General features: G+C 34.0%; 1 protein-coding gene across 2 annotated transcripts in view; it reads left to right on the top strand.

Annotated features, from left to right (window-relative positions):
* The window catches only part of LOC126882034 (trehalase-like), a 79,918-nt gene that overhangs the window by 20,821 nt on the left and 33,663 nt on the right, over positions 1–25,434 (top strand). The window contains exons 1-2 of one of the 2 annotated variants that reach the window (XM_050646811.1): positions 5,867–5,958; positions 24,369–24,984. In XM_050646811.1, coding sequence (XP_050502768.1) covers positions 24,374–24,984 — 611 coding nt within the window. In that variant the 5' untranslated portion in view covers positions 5,867–5,958; positions 24,369–24,373. Of the gene's footprint in view, positions 1–5,866; positions 5,959–24,368; positions 24,985–25,434 lie in introns of those variants that run through there. The other variant, XM_050646810.1, reaches the window with a different exon arrangement.

The raw sequence follows: 25,434 nt of genomic DNA, 5'->3' as shown, positions 1-25,434 counted from the left end.
ACGTAAAAATGTGAATTCACAAATCACAAGCACATGGAAAACTAATTCCATCACGATTGGTGTAATGCAGACACGGCTGGCGCTACGCTTTGTAGTGATCATCATAATAATAAATCATTTAATGTGATCATTTGATATGACCACAAACATATCTACAATCGGCAAAAATTTCCAACAGTCCAACATATAGTTTACTGTTTACTCCTTTAAACGAGAATAAAATTTAATGCGAAAATTATTGGTTTACCGATAGATTTTGTAGATCATATTTTCACTATAAATTTAAAATTAATTTGAAAAATACAAAAGTAATTAATTTGATTTATGTAAAAAAGTACTTTTTTCAATTGAGCTAACCGTCTATTTTTTCGCTTTTCAGTAACACATTTCTTGTAACAACGTCCCATATTTTAATTTGCGCAAATAAAGAAATAAATAAAGTCTTTATAAATTAATTGAGTAATACTACATTTATACAACACAGTTCTTCACATGTTCAAACCTTATCTAAGCTTTCCATGGTAACAGGACATTATTAAAATAACTTTACAACTTTTTTCTTTTTCGACTATATAATGGTAACCACTGAATACATAATTAGTGAAAAAATAATCCTCTCATTTATGCAAGTAAAGGTTATCCAAGAACATTCAAAAACTGAACAAAAACCGAAATAGCCATCTCTACCTTTCTAATGACAATGTCACTGTCAACCTAATGTTTATATCTGCAGTTTCCATACCAGTGAGAATTTTACTACACGTAATTTGCCGTGTAAAGAGAGAAAATTAGGGATAGCCGTAAAATATTTGCGAATTATGTACCCATAGCCTTAAATCATAAATAACTATAATATTATAAATTAAAATACAAATTGTTGTATAATATAAAATTATATAAGCAGCTGTCTTTTAGAAGGTTCTGGCTGTGGTTCTCCGGTGGCGATAGGTCCCAATATACAGGGTGTAACAAAAATACAGGTCATAAATTAAACCACATATTCTGGTACCAAAAATAGTTTGAATAAACCTAACTTACCTTAGTACAAATATGCACACAAAAGAAGTTACAGCTCTTTCAAGTTACAAAATGAAAATCGATTTTTTTGAATATATCGAAAACTATTAGAGAAAAATTACTTAAAGAAAAATTATAGTGAAATTTGTGCACCCAATAAAAATTTTATGGGGGTTTTGTTCCCTTAAACCCCCCCCCCCAAACTTTTGTGTACGTTTCAAATATATTATTATTGTGGTGCCATTAGTTAAATTTAATATTTTTAAAACTTTTTTGCCTCTTAGTATTTTTTCGATAAGGCAGTTTTTATCGAGTTGCGGCTTCTTTTTTAATATGTTTACATAAAAATTTTATGAGGGTTTTGTTCCATTAAACCCCCCAAATGTTTGTGTACGTTCCAATTCAACTATTGCTGCAGTACCATTAGTTAAACACAGTGTTTTTAAAACTTTTTTGCCTCTTTGTATTTTTTTGATAAAGCATCTTTTATCGAGATGTGGCTTCTTTTTTAATATGGTTCAAAATATACTTAAAAATTTAAAATAAATAAAATTTCATATTATTACCAAGTCTCCATAATCGTACTTTACCATATACAAATATGTGGTGGATTTGACAAATATTGAACTATCTTGATAAAAACTGACTTTTGGAAAAAGTACTAAGAGACAAAAAAGTTTTTAAAAACTTGTGTTTAACTAATGGCGCTACAATAATATTTTAATTGGAACGTACACAAAAGTTTGGGGGGTTTAAAGGAACCAAACCCCCATAAAATTTTTATGGGGTGTTCAAATTTCATTATAATTTTTTCTTAAAATACTACTGCCATAAGAATACCACATGTCCATTTTCAATAAAAAATCTCTAATAGTTTTCTATATATTGGAAAAATTCGATTTTCATTTTGTAACTTCAAAGGGCTGTAACTTTTTTCCGTGCACATTTGTACTAAGGTAAGTTAGGTTCAATCGAACTATTTTTGGTCCCAGAATATGCGATTAAATTTATGACCTGTATTTTTGTTACACCCTGTATATTCTGCTTGTTCTGGAAAATAAAATAGATGGTATCAGTTCTAAAGGAGAGATGACGATTGCAAAATAGATTGTGGGATTAATCATACCTTCCGCATTATGCTGAGGTTCTTCGATGGCATCATATTCCGGCTCAGGGTCTGATTGCTCCATCGTCAACATCAGGGGTCGTTCTCCTGGAAAATAAAAGAGGTAATGAGATACTGACGTGGGATCATAATAAATCAAGGAGATATTAATTATTACGAAATAACTTGTGAGATTCTACATACCTCTGTCTCTTTCTTCAGTCTCTTCTACGTCTATATCAGAGCTATCTTCCGGGGGCTCAGCGTTGTCACAGAGTCCGTTGCATCATGTGCAAATTTGAGAACAATGCAGGCCCGCCTTCCTGCATCCAGAATTGCGATGGCTGCCTTTTTACATTTTCAAGAAAACCGTAGTAGGGACTATGGTAAAGGGTCCGAAGTGATTGGCACTGGCACGAGACCACTAGTAGTTTTTTTCCAACCCCACCCACTTGATATAAAGATAACCATTGCTGCACCTGAAGGTAAACTCTAAGTGAAAGTTCTCGTGCAGCAGATTCGGTAGGGGTAATGAGGAAATGTTGGTCTTATTTTTGTATGATGATGATACGTATTGTCTGTATCTCAAATCGTTCAGACTGGTCTCTTTTTTCTTCTATATAGAGCCAAGAGAAACATGTTTCCTGCTTTGGCAACCTCATCCTGATGTGCATTAGGGTCTTTAAAAGCCTCAATGGTTGGTTGCAAGTCTGTTTTTCTGCAGGACTTTAAGAAATTTCAGTTTCCCCTGATTAAACAATGCAGAAGTCAGTTAGGATTTCTTCAGCAGCCAGATGAGAGTTGTAGAAGCTTTGCGAAACCTGTCCTTTTCCTGGTTTCAGAAAAAATACATTTTTGTGTTAGGACTACACAAGCCTATCAAAATGACCAGAAGGTCGATATCTTCCCCCACCACTGTCACAGGTTCATTTGACGGTGCCATCTCAAGAGCTGATGTGGTAATTAGGATATCAGCATCCTCCACAGGATGGAGGATGTAAATTTATCAAATGTGTCAAATACTCGAGGCTCAGTGGAGTAGGCTCTTCAGATAATGGAAACACCAATAGCAATTATATAATTTATTTAGAACACCGACACTAGGGTAGTTACCCCGGAAGAACGTTGAGTACTGATTGTGGCTTGTACGAGATTTAGTTGAAGACTCTATTTGATACTACATCTTGATTCTAGTGAGTAAAGTTAAAGGCACCTCTGGCCTGGTTGAAGTGATTCTTGAGAATGATTCTAAAATGTATTATCTCTTGTTGGCAACATGAATTGGGTCACACAAGAGAACAAAGGTTTGTACTTAGTCAGCTAATTTAATGTCCATTGCCAAAATATTGTTTATAAATTGCAACAATTAAACAAATGAAATATTCCGCACATGTTTAAATATGAAAACAAATTGGTTCGTTTGATGTACGGGGTGACAAAAATATAGTGTTCAATATCGGATATGAATAATGAATGTTTGATATTGGACAAATGAGAGGATTCTAATAAAAAATATAGTTTTGAAATGTAAAAAGTGGGTTTTGCAGAGACCGTTAAAAATTGGCAATTTTCAACTTGCACTGTAGACCGAAAGGTTCGTCTGAGAAAAAAAGTAAATAGTGATATTTGTAAAGAATTATAAGTACTTTAATTTCTGTTGACAGACCATTTACTAAAAGGTAATAGTTTTCGAAATTTAAGCAAAAAACGAGAAAAACAGAGATTTCTAGATTTTTTCGTGATTTACTCAATGTTCCGTCACGAAATGTTGTCCGCAAACCTCATATTCGGATTCAGCAGCCCAAAATACATTATGATTAAAGAAATCAGAACTACCCCAAAACTGTCCTAGTCAAAACAAAATTTGACTGAATTAATACGTATTTTGAGAAATCTCGACACATTTTTTGATGCAAGGATTTGGTGTCAAACTCTTACACCATTTCCTTTTTGGATTCTTGCATCCAGTGCACAGTACTTTTTTCTGCTCTCACGTGTATTAGTTTACAGGTAAGTGAAATTCTGAACTTGTTCTAATTCTAGGGAATTGACTGAATCCTCGCTGATCTCGAAGATTACCTAATCTTATTTGAGGTACTGTAAGTTTGTACTTTGATTGCTTTTTTTGTTATTGACTAAGGTGTTATCGTATTTTAGAATCTTTTAATAAATGCAGTAATTTTTGTCGATTTACTGAATCATATTCTTCTTCTTGACTGACTTTACAACTAGCGGTGAATCTTCACCGCATCCACTACGGCCCTTCTTCTTCTACGATCTTGCGCTTCCATTTCCCATTTTTGTACCCCAATCATAGATAAATCGGCTTTAACACCATCCTTACATCTTTTTCTGAGAAGGTCTACTGATATTATACCGTCTGGTCTCTCAAAAAGCACTGCCTTAAACACTCTGTCTTCCACTGATCTTCCCAGATGACCTGCTCATCTTATCCGGTTAGCATTTATTAATCTGATGAATCATTCACTACTACAGTCAAACCCGCTTATTAGAATACCTCTTAAAGGAATATCCCGGTTTAAGGAATAGAAATTTGAGGTCCCGAAACGTTTCTAATAGCAACCAATGATCGGTTATTAGAATATCCCGATTATAGGAATACTTTTGATTGGCACGAAGGCTATTCCAATAAGCGGGTTCGACTGTATACCAATTCAGCATTGCGGCGCCTTCTCCTCTCTCCTGTCAATTCATCTCTTTGAGGGCCAAATGTCATTCTGAGATCATTCCTTTCAAATACCAGAAGTTTATTTATTTTCCTCTGATGTAGAGTCCATGTTTCACTTCCATAAGTAACAATTGGGCGAATAATTGACATGTACAGTACAGTCTTGATCTATATTGACTTTATAGCAGCTTAGATCTAATAATTTATGACACGGAGTACAATGCTATATTCCCCCCACTATCCTTACTGAGATATCTTTTTCTATGTGGTTGCCATCTGTGATTACCGCTCCCAGATATTTAAACTCTTTTACTACTTCGAAGTTGTGGTCATTAATATATTCTGCGTAACTCTTGATCTTGGATTTTTGCTAACTAGCGTGTACTTTGTTTTCTCTTCATTTATTCCCAGACCCTAAGACCCAGACTAAATATTTCCTTCTCGAGTTGGGAAAACACCTATCTCACTTTTTGTAGAATAAGCGACTGCATCTAGATCATCAGTAAAGGTCAAAATATAGTTTTGATCCTCGATTCGCAAATAAAACTGTCAGCTCAGATGATATTTTACTTATTGCATTTTGCATTATTCTAAGGCCCAATTGAATAGCAACGGTGATAAAGTGACTCCTTTTATGTCCTGATATTATACTTGGTGATGTTCTATTTTATATTTTTACCTGTACATATGAGTCTGTCACGCACATTTGAGCTAGCTAGCTTATTTGAGGACTGAGGACTTGCATTATTTAGCATTTGAGTTAGAAATAAAGAAAGAGTAGATATGAATATTGTACTCAGCACATTCTCTTGGTTTAGCTGAGTGTAAAAATATGATCTGTGAGCTTTTCCGAAAACCGCATTGATATTCTCCTATAATTTGTTGTGTTAACTCTTCTAATTTCTTCTATTTCTTCAGTCTTATTTGTTTGTGTTGCGTTAGAAATTAGGTCATATTAGGTAAAATTATTATAAACTAGAAAAAATATGCGAATGTATTAAAAAACATTGTATAAATATTATCTACAAAAATAAGTTATGACATGGCAAGGCCAAAGTAATCATTACCATATTTATTAAAATTATTTTTACTTTAAAATAAGAAACAAACTTCGACAATTGTTTGGTTCATGTGTTAATTTCGTAAAGTAAGTATAAAATTTGTTTTAAAACCCCGTTATTTTTTTTACTGTACCTATATAATACTACTAAATCGGTTGCATATTATCTGCTTTGCGTGCTATATCTCGTTCATGTCTCATTCCGGTGCATGATTTTTCCCTTAATATAAAATTGTCACGGATCTTGATTTTAAGATGCGTTTACGATACTCTCGTAGATGTTTTGGGACAAAAGAATGTTTTTTTACTTTAGTCTAGTCGAGGGGTCCCGTGGGAAAATCTAGCTCGCCGTGATTTGATGGTGGTATTATATGGTGGTGGTGGTTTTTGGGTCGCTGAATCCAATGGAAGTGGTCTGGAAGCCCAAATATTACCCGTTTAATTGTTATAGTCGATTCGCTAATCTGAAACATAACTGTCTACACTACAATCACAATAAAAATGCACTACATAATATAGAAATAAACAAACCAAGACACGTTGAATGTTCGAGGAGTACTCCCAAATTAGGATTTGGGAGTGCTCCTCGTGCTTGTTTATTTCTAGTGCATCTTTATTGTGATTGTAGTGTAGACACACTCAACGAAAAAGGTACGTAATATCAATAAAAATGTTAATTCAGACAACAAACGCAATACTTAAAATTTGTCCAATTCTTGGTTTTATTGTAACAACAAAGCGATGTTCATCAATTCATTATTTTCGTTAGTTGAGCCAATGTATTACGTTTATTGAATGGATGAACATTCATTATGTATACCATAATATCAGTTTATTGATATTACGAACTCTGTTCACTGAGCCAACCAACACTATTTATTGAAACAACAACGTCGTTAATTGACCGACGAAGACTATTCGTTGTGTCAATAACAGTGTTATTTCTCCTAACGTATTTCGTTTATTTCTACAATTATTTCCGTTTATTGTTACAATTAATTCCGTTCATTCCCATAATAAATACGGTTTTTCTTACAAGCAATTCTATTCATTCTTACAATCAGTTTCGTTCATTCCTACTATGAACGTATTTTATATCAATAATTACTGAATGCATTAGCCCGATGTATGATATTAATTGATTAATAATAATTTTTTAAATCCCCCTTTTTTGTCCTTAACCTAATGGACTTTACACTGTGTGATTTCTTATATGATTTCACTTATACAGTGCACTGGAATAAGTGTTATACTCCCCCCACCCCCTTATTAACTTATTTATTTTTAGCACGTAATAGCACCTATGTATTTTTTATTAACGTATTTATTTTTAGCACGTAAGCAAATCGCTTGGACAGGTCGATTTTTAAAATAATCAAAATATATTATAACATCAATGTTTCGAACTTTACACGATCCCTCTTCAGGTAACAGGCGTAACTTTGATTTTTTTTAATGGGAAAGTACGTCATGTAACAGCTCATTTAAAAGCGTTTGAAATAGTGATTCCAAAAATGTATAACACTTTAATCCTTTTTGAGAGCGCAGGTGCAAAATTTCGATCGAATTCTTTTTAAACGCATTAATTTTTTTGGAATCCTGAGAAAACTAATAAGTATTTTTGAAAAATTTGAACGCAGAATAAAAGAACATTATTACCGAGGGCAGAAAGTCCCTTAGAATAAACAAAAAGTTTCTTTTGAATGGTATATTTGAAATTAAAAATCATACTAAATTTTCTCTTTTTTACCCCTGTGACTTATTAAAATAATCATTATAGAAGTTCTCAGGGACTTCAGACCCTCGATAATACTGTAATATTTTATTCTGCGTTTAAATATTCAAAATATTTCACGACAAGAGACACACGAAAACTTCCTTCTACTACGGACTACACTTGGAAACTAAATATCCGGCATTTCGGTAGAGGTAACAGCATTGTTTAACAAAGAATTCTTTTTTAAACACAGAGAAGCTAGGGGTATCACGATAAGAAAAAGCCGTTACATTTCAAATGGTCAAGCAAAACATTTATTGTCTCAACAACTACGATTATTGTCACAATGATCGCAGTGATTGTGGGTATTCAACGCAGTAGTAGATTAATTAATGCATTTGTTGTCTCAACAATCGGTTTACATCTTTACAATAATCATATATTACTCTATATTAACAACATTTGTACATTGTTTTAATGAAATCTGTACGTTGTAACGATAAACCAAGGTAATTGCTTGTCATGTACGAAATCAAGAAAGTGAGTTGCTGCCACAATTAACATTATTTATTAAATATACGAAACTAAGTTATTGGCTGAATAAAGCTTGAGTGTTATTGATTAATGTACTCTAGTTATTTTCACAATTATTATTCAATTATTGTGACAATAACCAAATACATTCGTCAATGTCCAAAAGTTCGTTGAAACAACAAATTAAATTGTTGTTACAACGAAATACTATTCAATAATCACTGTTAATCAATATTACGAACTAAATTTTTTTGAGTGCAGTTGTGTCTTAGATTATCGAATCGACTATATTAACAAATTATGGTAAAATTAGGTATTTATCGGGTATTATCAGAAGCCCTGTAAAGAAATTGATAGTGTTAGATAAGTTGTTTTTCTCTGGTGTATTTTTGGTCGCTGAATCGAATGCGACTAGTCGCGATTACTGAAAATATATTCTTATTTTGTTAATAACAAAATAATTGTTTATTCGCCGAAAAGCTTGAAATAATGCACTATCTACAGCAAGTTTGTAGTCTTTTTCATAGTATTTTTATACGCTAAATCGATTGCCACTCGTAATAGCTTAAACCACGTTTCGAATTTGTTATTAATAAATTATTGCAAAAATAACTGTTTATAGTACGTTTACTCACGGTTTTTGCTCTAAATTTTAAAAAACTACTTGGATTGACATGAAATTCATACACGTAGCTAACATGTCAAACAAAAATAGCGATATTGTGCCGATGTGTTCTTTTACTCTGGGGGTGTGTTTCACCACTTTTCCACCACTTGTGAAAAAAGATACCTTTAAAATAGGTCCGGAAGTAAATAAACTGATTAGTTCTAAGCAACTTTTGCTCTACAGAGTTTTTTCACTAAGTCAATACTTTTCGAGTTATTTGCGAGGGAATATGTTCATTTTTCAACAAAAAAAAAACAGGTTTTTAGACGGTTTTTGGCAAATAACTCAAAAAATAAGTATTTTTTAACAAAAATTCATCGTAAGTAAATCAACTTGTGAAGCTGTAACGATAAATTTCATTTAAGATGCTAATTAAGGGGTGATTTTCTCGATTTTGCTTTTTACCAAAAAAACTGACAAACTTAATTTTGAGCGTAATCTGCTTATTTTTGATACTAGATACTTCTTTAAAAAACAAAAATACAGTTTTTTAAAAACTTTAAAAAAGTTTTAATGAGTTTTCTTTAAAAAGAGCTTCATTTTTTGGTTATTTTATACTGAAATATTCGATTTGGAATTTAACCAATATGAACCTGTTGTTCATTAGCTACAACTCCGCTTCTACTGGGTCTGCAGACCTCACACATACACCATTGTTTTTTTCACTTTTTTATAGTCTATATTTTTGTTTAGAAAATTTTTGAAAAAATACTTACTTTTTGAGTTATTTGCGAGAAACCGTCTAAAAACTTAGTTGTTTTTTTGAAAAATGAACATATTCACATGCAAATAACTCGAAAAGTGTTGACTTAGTGAAAAAACTCTATGAAACAAAAGTTGCTTAGAATCAATCAGTTTATCCATTTCCAGACTTATTTTAAAGGTATCTTTTTTCACCCCCGAAAAGGGGTGAAACTCACCCCCAGGGTAAAAGCACACATTAACACAATACCACTATTTTTATTTTACATGTTAGCTATGTGTATCTATGCCAAATTTCATGTCAATCCAAGTAGTTTTTTAAAATATAGAGCAAAAACCGTGAGTAAACGTACTATAAACAGTTATTTTTGCAATAATTTATTAATAACAAAGTCGAAACGTGGTTTAAGCTATCACAACTAGTAGTAATCGATTTAGCCTTAGCGTATAAAAATACTATGAAAAAGACTACAAATTTGCTGTAGATAGAGCATTATTTCAAGCTTTTCGGCGAATAAACAATTATTTTGTTATTAACAAAATAAGAAAATATTTTGAGTAATCGCGACTAGTCGCATTCGATTAAGCGATCAAAAATACACCAGAAAAGACCTTAACACTATCATTTACTTTACAGGGCTTCTGATAATACCTGAAAAATACCTAATTTTACCATATGTTAATAGCAATTAAACGGGCCATATTTGATCTTCCATAATACTTCCATTGAATTCAGTGACCCAAAAAACCTATAAAACCACCATCAAATCACGGCGAGATAGAATTCTCCACGGGACCCCTTGTGTTGCGACTAGACTACTTGAATTTTGTTTGCCATTTTGTCGTTTATGTTGAGACAACTCGCTCAATTTTTCATCCAATAAATAGGTACAGCTTATGATAGTAAAATTTTCGTAAATGTATATTTCTCTAGCGTTTTCTATCCATCCCTGGTATTCGTAAAACTTCCTTGTTAATCTAATTCTCTATTTTATAAAAGTTTAAGTTTGGAAATAGAAACGATTGTATCTCCATATTTTTGTAGTTTGTAGTTTGCTCCATAGATTGTAGTCATCATGGCAATTGACAATGTCTACAATTTATTGTAGTTACCTAACCAAAGTTAAGGCACTTGCCATTGTTTATCACTAAACAAGAAATTAGGTAAATAAAGTAAAGTAAATAAAGTAAAGATATCTGGGAATACATATAACCAGTTACGGAGATGTTGAAGAGGAAGTACGACAACAAAGCTTCAAAGCAAGTAAAGCGGCGGGATCTCTTAATGACAAAATCTGGAAGAACAAACACCTAAGACAAGACACAAAAGCAAGAATTTTTTTTTTATTTAAATTTATGTGTCTCAGCAGCAATGGCCATTGACACAAACAATATTGGTTATACAATAATTAATTACAATAAGGACTTAAAACTAAATATTATAACAGTTAATTTCTAAATCTTAAATAACATTAGGTAAAAATTATGAAGAAAAAAAAATTGGATATACAATCATTGGATATTATAGAGACGTACAACTAATTATAAAATTGCTTCGGTCTTCTTGGGATACTTCGGACGTTGTTTAGTCATAGTAGCAGTTGCATATGAACTAGTAAGATTACTGGAAGAATTGAATCCAGACATGGTGTTGCTAACAATGGGGGAACATTTATTTAAATTGTTACTCATGTAGTCAAAAGTAACTTGAATTTACTCTTTATTGAACTCTTTAGTCATAGTAGCAGTTGCATATGAACTAGTAAGATTACTGGAAGAATTGGATCCAGACATGGTGTTACTAACAGTGGGGGAACATTGATTTAAATTGTTACTCATGTAGTCAAAAGTAACTTGAATTTGTTTATATTAACGCTTTGGATGTCTGGAAATAAGTGATAACCTTGGATACATCACTGCAATATTGGTTGCCTAACCGTTGGCGTCCGTTGGGACGGGATAGCAACAGTGAAAAACTATTGACAGTTTGACACTGTATGTGTTTAAGTTGGAAGATTATTAAGTAACACATCTCTTACTGACGGAAGTTACAGCTTGTTCTTGATGATTAACACGTAACACAATTGTTATTAGTCACTATTTGAGGGAAAACTAATTTTTATAACTAGTATTTACAGTAATAATTACAAATTTCGGCACCAATTTACAGATCGATACATACACGTTCTGACGTTAGTTTGACAGTCAGCAAGAATTTATAAAGCAGCAATTAGACCTATTTTGACATACACGGCGTAGACAATACCTGATACATTTAAAATGAGACGACTAGAAACAACAGAGATGAAAATACTTCAACGAATATCAGGGAAATGTCTGTTGGATAGGGAGAGAAGCGAAAACAGAAGAAGATCGTGCAATGTAGCAGACATAAATAGATGAGTGACAAAATGGAAACAGGAGTGGAACGAACACATTAGTAGAGGCAGTAGAGGATATGATAGTACAAATAGCACGAGATAAGTGACCAAATGAACGAATAAGTATTGGCAGACCAAGAAAAAGATGGTGCGATAATTTAAACAATTTAGGAGGCTAATATTGATGAAGAAACAGGCTTTAAAGCCTACACACAAGAAGGAAAAAGGAAAAAGAGAAGTAAACGCAAATTATAACTGCAAATCAAGGGTAATAAGATAGGAATAATAAGTAAATTTCACAGACCCAATGTTCACAGCTTTTATCAAAGTAACTTACACAATTCTTTGTTGTTGATTCAATTGTAAAAAAATACAAGCTCTTTCGGCAAATGCTTCAGTGTCGAACTATTGTTCTCTTTATGTCTGTTTTTGTGACTCTATGAGAGAGTCGCAAAGGAAATAAATCAGATATTTATTTGCTGTCAAATATTAACGGTGAGTTCATAAATTTTCTTATAAATATATATCAAGCGACATAAAAAACTATGTCATGATAATAAATTAAAATTAAAAAAGAGTAAATGACAGACCAAACCCCTAAAATTACGTTATGCCGACCACGAAAATCAACTTTAAGGTGATTGACCAATTTTGATGATTCATGTTTCCAGGTCGCTAAATCTGAATATGAAATTTATTTTTATCTAGAGTTGGTGGAACATGTTCAGAAATCAAATTTTAGGCAAAAATGCGAAAAATAAATTTTGATGATTTTTCAACTTTACCTCGCTGTATCTTTGGTCGCTGTAAATATTTCCTTTTGAAACGGGCTTTGTCCAAAATGTTTAAACAAATTAAAAGAGCAGTTGTTAATTTTTATACATTTTGTTGTCAGATTTCGTTAGTTTCATGTTTACTTAAAAAAGTTGAGTGACAAACTTTTTAGTTTATAATTTTAGCTAGCACAGCAATAAAATATAATTCATGAAGAAGTTTTCTGGAAAATATTAAGTCAAAATATGTAACATGAAAAAAGTTATGTGATCTTATAGACGAACGGCACCCCAAAAAAGCTTATTTCTCGAGATACTGTGTGGTGTGATGACCACGGTGTGGTGAATGGCTAATTTTGGTCATGTCATACTGTAAGTTTTTGATGGTGCTGAATAAGAAAATGAGGTTTATTTTGAATTTTACGTGGGGGAACATTGGCAAAATCGTAATACTGCCCTAAAAATAAAAAACAATAAAATCACACTTTTCTGCGTTTAACTTGCTACAACTCTGTTCCATTTAAATATTTTTTTCTGAAATTTGTGTACTATATATTTCTTACCTTTCTGAAGACAATGGTACCTGTTTCAATCTTTCTGTCTTATTGTAATAAAAGTTATGAATTGTTTAAAGTAAAAGGTGCAGATTAATGAATTACAAAGTTTAATCGCAAAAGTTGAGTGACAAAATTTGAAATTTAGCTTTTTAATCAAGTTTGTGTTAAAATATATGGTAAAAAGAATAAAATGTTTTATAGAAAAAAAAAATGGCGCAACTTTTAATTTTAAGACAAACGTGATTTAATTTTTTTATATTTAAGGTAAATTTGCGATTTTGACAATGTTCCCCTAGTTAAAATTCAAAATAAACCTCATTTTCGTTTTCAGCACCATCAAAAACATAAATTAAGACCAAAATTAGCTGTTCACCACACCGTGGTCAGTATCTCGAGAAATAAGCGTCTATAAAATCACATAACTTTTTTCCTATTTGATATTTACACTTAAAATTTTCCACAAAACTTCTTCATGCATTATATTTTATAGCATATATGTAGCTGTGTTGGTTAAAGTTATAAACTAAAAATTTTGTCACTCAACTTCTTTAAGTAAACATGAAACTAACGAAATCTGACGACAAAATGTTTAAAAATTAACAACTCCTCTTATAATTTGTTTCAACATTTTTTTGACAAAGCACTTTGTTATCTAAATACTTCAAAGATGACACAGTAAAATTTTCAAAAGAAAATATTTACCGCGACCAAAGATACAGCGAGGTCAATATGAAAAATCATCAAAATTGATTTTTCGCATTTTTGCATAAAATTGGATTTTTGAACATGTTTCTCCAATTCTAGATGAAAATAAACTTCATATTTGGATGCAGCAACCTCGAGAACATGAAGAGTGACCAAAATTTGCCATTCATCTATCATGGTCACTTTTCTATTTCTAAGCCTCAAATTAGGGGTGTGCCTGTCGCCTAATAGTACGGATATTTGAAAATTCCGTAGTCTATGTAAGCTAACTTCCTCTGAATCATTTGACAGGTACGAACTATGTATTTGTATAGGAAAATAAAATTATTGTTTTAATATTTTTTTTGCTCCGATTTTTGCTCCTTTTTTAATCCGATAATGACATATGGGGCGGAAACATGGATTGTCCAAAAGAAACATGAATCAATGATAAACGCGACGGAGATGAAATACATGGGAAAATAGCCGGAGTTACGAAGTTTGACAGATTCAGAAATGAAGATATAAGAAGAGAGTTGGAACAAGAACCGATAATTAGGAAGATCGAAAACAAACAATTAAGCTGGTTTGGACACATACAACGAATGGAGCAAAATAGACTTACAAAGAAGGTACATGAAGCCAAAATGGGAAACAAAAGAAAAAAGGGAAGGCCGAGGAAGACATGGATGGACCAGATCCAAGATATAGGTGAAAGGAGACACATCAGTATGAGGGATATGAAGAACCTGGCCACCAATAGAAGCAATTGGAAGAAGAGGATAAAAGGCGGAACCCGACATCCGACGCCCTGAAGGGCACTAAGGATTATGAGAAAGAAGAAGAAAGAAGAAGAAGATATTTTTTTTACAATTTTCATATTTTGTATAGAGGTTTAGTGAGGCTATATTAATATATTGATATGATATATAAAAGTAAAATGTAATGGCACATCTCGCAACACAAAAAATAAGAGTAGACAGGTATACGGATGCATAGAAAATGATAGAAAGCACGTAAACACGTATTTCTAATTATTTGGTCGTCATCAGTACAGTGCAGCCAAGTAAGAAAACGAACACGATAACTTCGAAAAGGATCACAGGAGCCAGGCCCGGCCCCAGGGGTGGGCGAACTGGGCGATCGCCCAGGGCGGCACATTCAGGGGCGGCAAATTTTAGGACAGCCAATTTTTGAAATTGAAGAAATAATAACTTATGTTTTTAATATTATAAAAAATCAATATTATGAACAAGAGCGGCAAAAATGCAACTGTAAAAACGAGAATTAAGTAAGTGAAACAATAACAATAACAATGAAAGTTCATTCGACGGAAAATCGACAACACCGCCTTCTTCTTCATCTCGTAAGAATAGTAGGATTAGAACTAAACTATATTCACTGAAATTCACTTAAAATTAACTTTACTGAAAATGGATATAATAATTAGAAACATATGGCTGAAACTTTGTGCAGCCACGCTAAGTCTCCAGCTCATCTACAGTCATAGCGACAGTGGGTAGAACTAGCAATTAGACTAGAATCAGGGAAAATCATAGATGAAGAAACACAAAAAGTTGTAAATTCAGAAACTGGTCATCGAAAAAATGCAATACAACGACTTATATCAACAATACAGTTCTTAGCACAACAGTAGCATTGAGGGGCAATTCTGATAAACATTTTCATCAAAACAATGGTAATTTTTTAAGCTTTTTGAGCTCTTTAAAAATTTTGATTCTGTTTTACAAGAGCACATTAGGAGAATAACTAATGAGAGTAACAAGCAGCATCACTACTTGGGAAAACGTATTCAAAACGAAATTATTCAGTTCCTCCATGACCAAATCAAAAATAAAATTTTAAACTTTTTGAAATCAGCAAAGTATTATAACATAATTTTAAATTGTATATCTGATATTGCTGGGGTGGAACAGATAACTATTGATGTACATTTTGTCGAGTTAGGTTCTTGTTTTAACATAGTGTTAAAATTGAAAAACATTTTCTTGGATTTGTGCCTGTAGTAAAAAACCACTGGCTTGAGAGTTACAGACTCCCAGAATGAACTGGGAATACCTTTGGAAGGTATGAGAGGACACATGTATGATAATGGAGCAAACATTGAAGAGAAGAACTTGGGAGTTCAAAACAGAATTTTGAAAATGAATCGTAGATCATTTTTTGTCCCATGTTCTACCCATTCACTTAACTTAGTCGTGAACGATGCTGCTAATGCCTCACAGTTTGCAGTTTCTTTCTTTTCCTTAGTGACAAAAATTTACAACTTTTTCTCAGCATCTTTCATCGTTGGACTATGCTGAAAAATCATATTTCTAGCCTACCATTGAAACCTTTGTCCGAAACTAGATGGGAAAGTAGAATAATTGATGCAATTACTCCCATTAGATACCAAATTGAAGAAATTTACGATGCTCTTGTAGAAATCACTGTGAATAAAAACAACGATAAAATGGTTGCTCATGAGTCAAGCTGTTTGGCAAATCAAATCCGTGATTTTACTTTTCTTTGCTGTGTGGGAATATGGCATGACATTTTATTTCACATCAACGTAGCCGCGTATGCAGAGTATTGATATGGGAGCGTATCAAGCTATCAGTTTATTAGAAAAATCGGAAATCCATTTTAAGTCTCTCAGAAGTGATTTAAAATTCCAGGGCTATTTGACAGAGGCAAAAGAGCTCATCAAAGTTAGAAATTGAGAACCCGAAAAGGAGGCACAGTAATAGCCAGAAAGAGGAAAGTGAAAAGACAATTTGGCCATGAGGCTGAAGATGAAAGTATGGACCTAGATCCAGAGATACGATATAAAGTTGACTTCGATTTAAAAATTATAGACACAACCGTTAAGTGATAGATTTCAGCAAATTAAGAACCATGGTGAAATTTTTGAGTTTTTGGGTATACCCAGGGGGTTGGAGGCGGCGGTCGCCGATCTTGCCCAGGGCGGCAAAATCCCTAGGGCCGGGCCTGACAGGAGCAATGTCACCAGTGTGTCGCAATAATGTTAGAAGACTCTGAGGACTCAGAGCAACAACTAACACATCCACAGAGGAAGCTACAGCTATTTGAGGAGAAAAACGTTTGGCATTTCTCTCCTCAGGTAGCTGTTGCTTAATTGGTTGGCATCAGCGGTCCACTGTACCTACATGTAATCTGTCTGCTATTTCAAGTAGGGAATTTTTTGTGATCCCAAAAATCTATCTATTTTCAAAGGCTTATAGTCGGCTAATTGTATACTTTTTAAAATGTAAACTTTAATTTAAATCCAACTACTGGTTGGTTCTGTGGCTATTAAATATGAACGCCAATTCCAATAGGAGTTTTTACTTCAATGTTTAAAGTTTATTAAATGAAGTTTACTAATCATGTTCTTAATGTGATATTAAATTAAGTGTCTGTTGCAAATGGCCTTCATGATCTTCTTCTTCTTGACTGGTTTTACAACTCGGGGTGACTCTTCACTGCATTCACTGTAGCCCTTCATTTTCTACGATCATGTGTGTCCATTTCCTATTGTTCTACTAGACCAGGGCATTTAGCACTAAAAACCTTCGAATAAATCGATTTTAAAAACAGCACCTAGAGACTTGCAGTTTTTTGCATTATATTCAGGATGGCGTCTGGAAAAACGTCTACTATTCAAAAATGGGTGGAAATGCATAATTGCACTTTAAAGTGCATAAAATGCATCCAAAAGTGCATAGATATAAAAATAAAGTCAAAATCAGTATACTAAGCCCAAGGTCACTGCAAGAGAGGTCATCTTTTGGAATTTCGATGGTTTTCGGCATTAAATTAATGCAAACGGATTACTCACGGGTTTTTGGGGTCGCTAAACATGAATATGCCATCAGAATTGACCTCCGGAGTACCTGATGCCCAGGGTCGCTACTAAGGTACGTCATCTTCTAGAATTTCGAGGGATTTCGGCACTAAATTGATGCAACTGGACTACACGGGGGATTTTGAGGTCATTAGACACGACTTTGCCATAAGAACAGACGTCGGGATCACCTGGTGCACAAGGTCACTGCAAGAGACGTCATCTTTTAGAGTTTCGAGGGCTTTCGGTATTAAATTGGTGCAAACGGATTACTTACGGGATTTTGGGGTAGCTAAATACGAGTGTCCCATCAGAATTGAACTCCGAAGTGCCTGGTGCCCAGGATCACTACTAATGCACGTCATCTTCTGAAGTTTTGAGGGTCTTCGGCGTAAAATGGATGTAAATGTATTACTCGGGGGGTTTTGAGGTCGCTAAATACGAATATGCCATTAGAACAAACCCAAGAAGCACCTGGTGACCAGGGTCACTGCAAGGGACGTCATCTTCGGGAGTAGTTTTGAGGGTTTTCGGCATTAAATTGATGCAAATGGGTTACTGGAGGGTTCTTGAGGTTGCTAAATACGAATATACCATCAAAACCGACACCTGGAGAACTTGGTTCACAGAGTTATTGCAACGGGCGTCAACTTCTGGAGTTTCGAGAGTCTTCGGCACCAAATTAATGCAAACGGATTACTTTTAGATTTTTGGGGTTGAAAGCGAATACGCCATCAGATCTGACTCACAGAGTACCTGGTGCCTAAGGCAGGTCATCTACTGAAGTTTCGAGAGTTTTCGGCATTAAATTGATGCAAACGGATTACTTACTTATGGGATTTTGGGGATGTTGAACGCGATTGCGTCATCAGAACTGACACAAGAGCACTTGGTGTCTATGGAACGTCATCTTTTGGAGTTTCGAGAGTTGTCGGTACTTAATTGATGCAAATGGATTACTCATGGGTTTTTGGGGCTGTGGAACATACATACGCCATCAGAACAGACACCGGAGCACCTAGTGCCTAAGACAAGTTATCTTCTGAAGTTTCGATAGTTTTCGGTAATAAATTAATGAAAACGGATTACTCTTGAGTTTTTGGGGTTACTGAACAGGTCATTACTCAATAGGCCATTAGACCCAACCCACGGAGCACATGGTGGCTAGGCAGGCTATCTTTTGGAATTTCGGGGATTTTCGGCATTAAATTAATGCAAACGAATTACTCATGGGTTTTTGAGGTTTCTGAACACGAAATCTCCATCAAAACAGACGCCGAAGCACCTGGTGCCTAAAACACATTATCTTTTGCAGTTTCGAGAGTTATCGGTAGGTACTAAATTGATGAAAAATGGATTACTTTTGGGGTTGTTGAACACGAATATGACTTAAATGAAGGATTCTGGAGAATCTAGTGATTACGGTAATTACTAATAACGTCAACGCATAATAACACAATCAAAATAGAATATAGTAAATCGATCTTGAAATAAATAAAGGAAAAACATTGTCAGGTATAAATTGAGTTTATATTTTTATAAATAACTGAAAAAATTAAATAGATCAACATAGTAGAGTCGTATTCAGCAAACCCAAAAACACATGAGCAATTTATTTACATCAATTTAATACCGAAATTTCTCTAAACTCCATAAGATGATATACCTTAGGCAACAGGTGCTCCGGTATTTGTGCTGAGGGCGTATTCATCTTCAGCAACCCCAAAAAGCCATGAGTAATCCGTTTGAATCTATTTAATGCCAAAAACCCTCGAAATTCCAGAAGATAACTTGTCTAGGCCCAGGTACCCAGGTGTGTGTTTAGCAGCCCCAAAAACCCGAGAGTACCAGGTGCTACAATGGTATGTTTTGATGGCATGTTCGTGTTTACCGACCTCAAAAACCACCGAGTAATCCATTGTCATTAATTTAATGCCGAAATCTCTCAAAACTTCAGAAGATGACGTCCCTTGTAGCGACCCTGGGCACCAGGTACTCCGGAGACATTCTGATGGCATATTCGTGTTTAAGCGACCACAAAAACCCTCCAGTAATTCATTTGCATCAAGTTAATGCCGAAAACCCTTGAAACTCCAGAAGATGACGTGGACGTGCCTTAGTAGCTATCCTGGGCACCAGGTACTCCGAAATTCAATTCTGATGGCATATTCGTGTTTAGCGACCCCAAAAACCCGCAAGTAATCCGTTTGCATCAATTTAATACCGAAAGCCCTCAAAACTCCAGAAGATGACGTCCCTTGCAATAACTTTGGGCATCAGGTGATCAGGTGGTCTGGTCTGATGGCATAATGACCTCAAAAACCCCCGAATAATCCATTTTTATCAATTTAATCCCGAATTCCTTCAAAACTCCAGAAGAGGATGTCCCTTGCAGTGACCTTGGGCTCCAGGTGCACAGGGGGTCGGTTATTATGGCATATTCCTGTTTAGTGACCTTAAAAACCCTCCAGAAATCCATTTGCAATAATTTAATGCCGAAAACCCTCGAAACCCCAGAAGATGACGTCCTTTGCCGTGACCTTGGGCACCAAGTGATCCGGAGGTCGGTTCTGATGGCGTATTCGTGTTCAGTGATCCAAAAAACTCTCCAAATAACAAAATTTTGACCTTATTATACTGATTTTACCATGTTGATGCACTTTTGGGTGCATTTTATGCACTTTAAAGTGCAATTATGCATTTGCACTTATTTTTGAATAGTAGACTTTCTTCCTGACGTCATCCTGAACATAATGCAAAAAACTGCAAGTCTCTAGGTGCTTTATTTAAAAATCGATTTATTTTGTGCTAAATGTCCTCGTCTATACCCCAATCCTAGATAAATCGGCTTCAACATCATCCTTCCATATTTTTCTGGGACGGCCTACTGATCTTCTACTATCTGGTCTCTCAAAAAATACTGTCTTAAGAGGAAACAGTAGCGATCAACAGGTAGCGAAAACGCGTTCCAAGATTGCGGCTGTAATTTAGAATATTTTTTCGATATATTTGGCACACGTATTCGTAATATAATAAAGAATGGCGGTACAGAGTCCAATTTGAAAAATATATTAATATGTGGAAATTACTCTGTAATAAAATCCAATATTAAAAAAACCAGTCTGTACCGTCATTAAGAAGAACAAAAAAATACACTTTCTTCAAATAAACTTTTTTATCCGATGCCTAGATTTTGTGTCATTTTGGAACTACTAAAATTTTTTATTTCATTAGTAGTTCCAAAATGACACAAAATCTAGGCATCGGATAAAAAAGTTTATTTGAATAAAGTGTATTTTTTTGTTCTTCTTAATGGCGGTACAGGATCGTTTTTTTAATATTGTATTTAATTATAGAGTAATTTCCACATATTAATATATTTTTCAAATTGGGCTCTGTACCGCCATTCTTTATTATATTACGAATACTTACGAATACGAATATTTTTGAATAAATTAAAAAAAATACGTGTGCCAAATATCTCGAAAAAATATTCAAAATTACAGCCGCAATCTTGGAACGCGTTTTTCCTACCTGTTGATCGCTACTGTATCACCGTAATCATGTTCAGTCGGGTGAAGTTATGGTTACGCTATATATATGAGCCGCTCAGAGGAAAAGTGGTATAACTTAAAAACGTTTGTTGGTGAAATGTTATTCTTCTAATTACAAAGAAACAATCAACTTCAATCATTCCAATTCGGCATACCAGATATATTTCAACAAAAAATTGTCAAGAATCTGTCACAACTGGCTTAGTAAGTATTAATGAGAGTTTTAAGTTATGAAAAAATCTTTATTTACCAACAGTTAAGTTATATGAAGGTATACTACTTTTCCTCTGAGCGGCTCATGTTTTCAAATCTAGTGATGCTTCTTCTTCTTCTTCTTCCTTCTTGTATGTAGGCTTTAAAACCTGTTTCTTCTTGAATATTAGCCTCCTAAATTGTTTAAGTTATCGCACCATCTTGGTCTGTCAATACTTCTTCTTCTATTTGGTGACTTATCTCATGCTATTCGTACTATCCTATCCTCTGCATTCTACTAAAATGTCGTTCCACTCCTGTTTCCGTTTTGTCACCCATCCATTTAAAACGAAAAGCCAGATCAATTTGGTAAAGAACTCACAGACCAGACGACAGGACAATTTATAATAACAAAACTAGAAACTTAAAAACAGCTCTAGAACAGATGAGAAACAACTCATTTGAAAACTATGTATCAAACCTTTCGCGTCAATATAACTATCTGGATACCAATCAAAAATAAACCAATAAATACTTCACCTCCAATTCGGAAAAACTCAATACCACCAGAACCATGGGCAAAAAGCAACAAAGAAAAAGCTGATTTATTCGCTGAACATCTAACTGAAGTCTTCAAGCCACACGACAATGACCAAGTACAAGAAGTAGAGCTGGAACTAGCCTTACCAATTAATCAACGAGAGCGACTAACTTTAATTACACCGAAGGAGATCAAAGATGAAATTAATCATTTAAATGAAAAGAAGGCACCAGGCACTGATCTCATAACAGCAACAATGCTAAAACAACTTCCTAAAAAAGGTATAATGAAGTTATTGTACATATTAAATGCAATCTTAAGACTTAATTATTGGCCTATATCACTAAAAATTGCCCAAGTAATTATGATACCGAAACCTGGTAAAGCTTTAACGGATGTTTCATCATACCACCCAATAAGTCTACTGCCAATAATGTCAAAACTTCTTGAAAAGCTGTTACTTAAAAGAATTATGAGCGACCTAGAATTCCAAAACTGGATCGCAGAACACCAATTTGGATTCCGGCAAGGTCATTCTACAGTGCAACAATGCCATCGCATATCAAATGTAATTAATAGAGCTTTGGACAATAAACAGTATTGCACAGCAGCCTTTCTGGACATCAGCCAAGCATTTGATAAGGTATGGCACCCAGGATTACTTTATAAAATCAAAAAATCCCTACCCAACAAATACTTTGACTTATTAAAATCATATCTAAATCACAGAGAATTTGAAACTAAAGTGAAGGATGAACTATCAAACCGTAACAAAATTCAATCAGGAGTCCCACAAGGTAGTATATTGGGTCCACTTCTTTATGTACTGTAGACATCCGATTTACCAACCTCTCCACAAACCACCATTGGAATTTTCGCTGATGACACAGCAATATTTGCAACTGAAGAGGATCCAAGAGCTGCAGTATTAAAACTTCAAGAACACCTAGACCAAATTGGACAGTGGTTAAAGAAATGGAAGATAAAAGCTAATGGAACTAAGTCAACACATATAACTTTCACACTAAGGAAAGCCTTAATCAAGTCAACATACCACAACAGAATATCGTCAAATACCTAGGGCTTCATCTTGATTCTGAATTAAACTGGAAACAACACATTTTAAAGAAGAAGAAACAAATTGAGTTGAGAGTGAAAGAAATTAATTGGCTTATAGGTAGAAAATCTCGACTCTCAATTGAGAACAAACTGCTGATTTATAAAACAGTCATCAAACCTATATGGACGCACGGTATAGAACTATGGAGTTGTGCCAGCAAATCAAACACAAAAATTATCTAAAGAACTCAATCAAAAATTCTACGCAACATCGCAAATGCCCCGTGGTACATTTCCAACCAAACCCTTCATACAGACCTAAACATCCCGTTAGTCAGAACAGTAATTCAAGAAAGAGCCAACAGACACCACGAGAAATTGGAAGGCCACCCCAACCAATTAATATTACCATTACTGCAGCCACTAAACAACAGAAGATTGCGAAGATTATGGCCCATAGATCTTCGCTGAAACTGAGGTGAAACCGCTGGATGATGTACCTCATAACGCCATTTTAGTGTACAATACTACATTGATATAAGTTATTGTACTTGTTATCAAATTAACTCATAGAATATGTAATTCTGATTGTTAATAAATGCTTACAAAAAAAAATCCATTTATGTCTTCTACATTGCATGATCTTCTTATGTTTTCGCTTCTCTCCCTATTAAACAGACTTTTCCTTGATATTCGTCGGAATATTTTCATCTCTGTTGTTTATAGTGGTCGTCTCGTTTTAGATGTGTCAGGTCTTGTCTCCGCCGTGTATGTCAATATAGGTCTAATTGCTGCTTTATAGATTCTTGCTTTTGTGTCTTGTCTTAGGTGTTTGTTCTTCCTACTTGCTTTTAAGCTTTTTTGTCGTACTTCCTCTTCAACGTCTCTTCAACATCTCCATGTTTTCAAATCTAGCGATGCGATGGTTCAAATTATACATAATTTGGCGGATACATATACGTCCTAAAGAAAAGAGTGTCAATGAAATAATGACATTGTGATGAGACTTGCGTTGTCTTCTTCTAATTCTACCTGATCATATTTTTTATACGTGTTAACTTTTTGATAACTCCCCGCAGCACTATAATAGAAAATAATAATAATAATATGGAAAAATTAAAGTTATGTACTTATAGTTTGGTATTATCTATAAATTAACTGTTTATTGTATTAAGATTTTAATTTTGACATTGTCAATATGTTTTTTGTCAGTTTAAAGACTAGGAAAATATAATTTGTTGTTTTCAGATAAATATTAAAAAATTAATGTAGATTCTATTCTTTTTCAGATAAAATGAAGAGATTAGTTACAATAGCAACGATCATATTTTTTGTGAGTCAACAAGCTTTTTCTATAGTACTTACAGACTTATGTACAAGTAACGTGTACTGCAAAGGAAACTTATTAGATGTAGTCCAAAAATCTGGAGTATTTAACGATTCCAAGACATTTGTAGACCTGGTACAGAAGTATCCGGAGAACGTTACTCTTGACAGGTTTAACAAATTAATGGTTAGCACTAAAAATCGTCCTACAAAGATCAACATAACCCGTTTTATAAAAGATTGTTTTTCTTCCGAAGGTGAGTTGGTAAAATGGACTCCTCCAGACTACAAAGACAATCCAAGTTTCTTAACTAAAATCAACGATACTGGAGTGAAAAGTTTTGCCAAGAAACTGAATAATATTTGGCCATTACTGGCTAGGAAAGTTAATAGCACTGTTTCTAAACATCCGGCGCAGCATTCGTTGATTTCGTTGCCGAATGGTTTTATTATACCTGGTGGAAGATTCAAAGAAATTTATTACTGGGATTCTTACTGGATAGTTAAGGGGTTACTGATATGTGGAATGAAAGAGACTGCTAGAGGAATGCTGGAGAACCTTATCTCGCTAGTTAGAAAGTAAAGTATTTAATTCATTTTATTAAATTCCTAATAAAACTATTTATCTATTTAAATTTTTTACCCCTATAATAAACAGTTTTTTAGTTGTATTTTGCGAACATTTTGTTGTTGATTTTATGTAGTTTTTAGTTGTAGAAGTACTTGAACGACTGTATTTAGTTTTAAGCAGTGAATAAATAAAGATGAGTGAATATTTTCGAAAGTTGTTGGTAGACAATACAGATGCTGCTAGTGCTAGTAGGTACAGAAGTTAGGTAATTAGAATTTTTATAGGACATTTTATAGCTTTATTAGATTATATTTAGCCATTGTTTTTGTCTCTCATATAATAACTTATTTAGTTTAGTTGGTTTCATGCTTAAAATGTAACAAGACACCAACTACATGTACAGCTGGTTCCAAAAAAACTGATACGACTCTTAAAGCGTATTTTGTAGAAAATTGAGC

Source organism: Diabrotica virgifera, chromosome 3 (assembly GCF_917563875.1).
Source record: "Diabrotica virgifera virgifera chromosome 3, PGI_DIABVI_V3a".
NCBI lineage: Eukaryota > Metazoa > Arthropoda > Insecta > Coleoptera > Chrysomelidae > Diabrotica > Diabrotica virgifera.
This window is presented reverse-complemented; position numbering and strand designations above follow the sequence as displayed.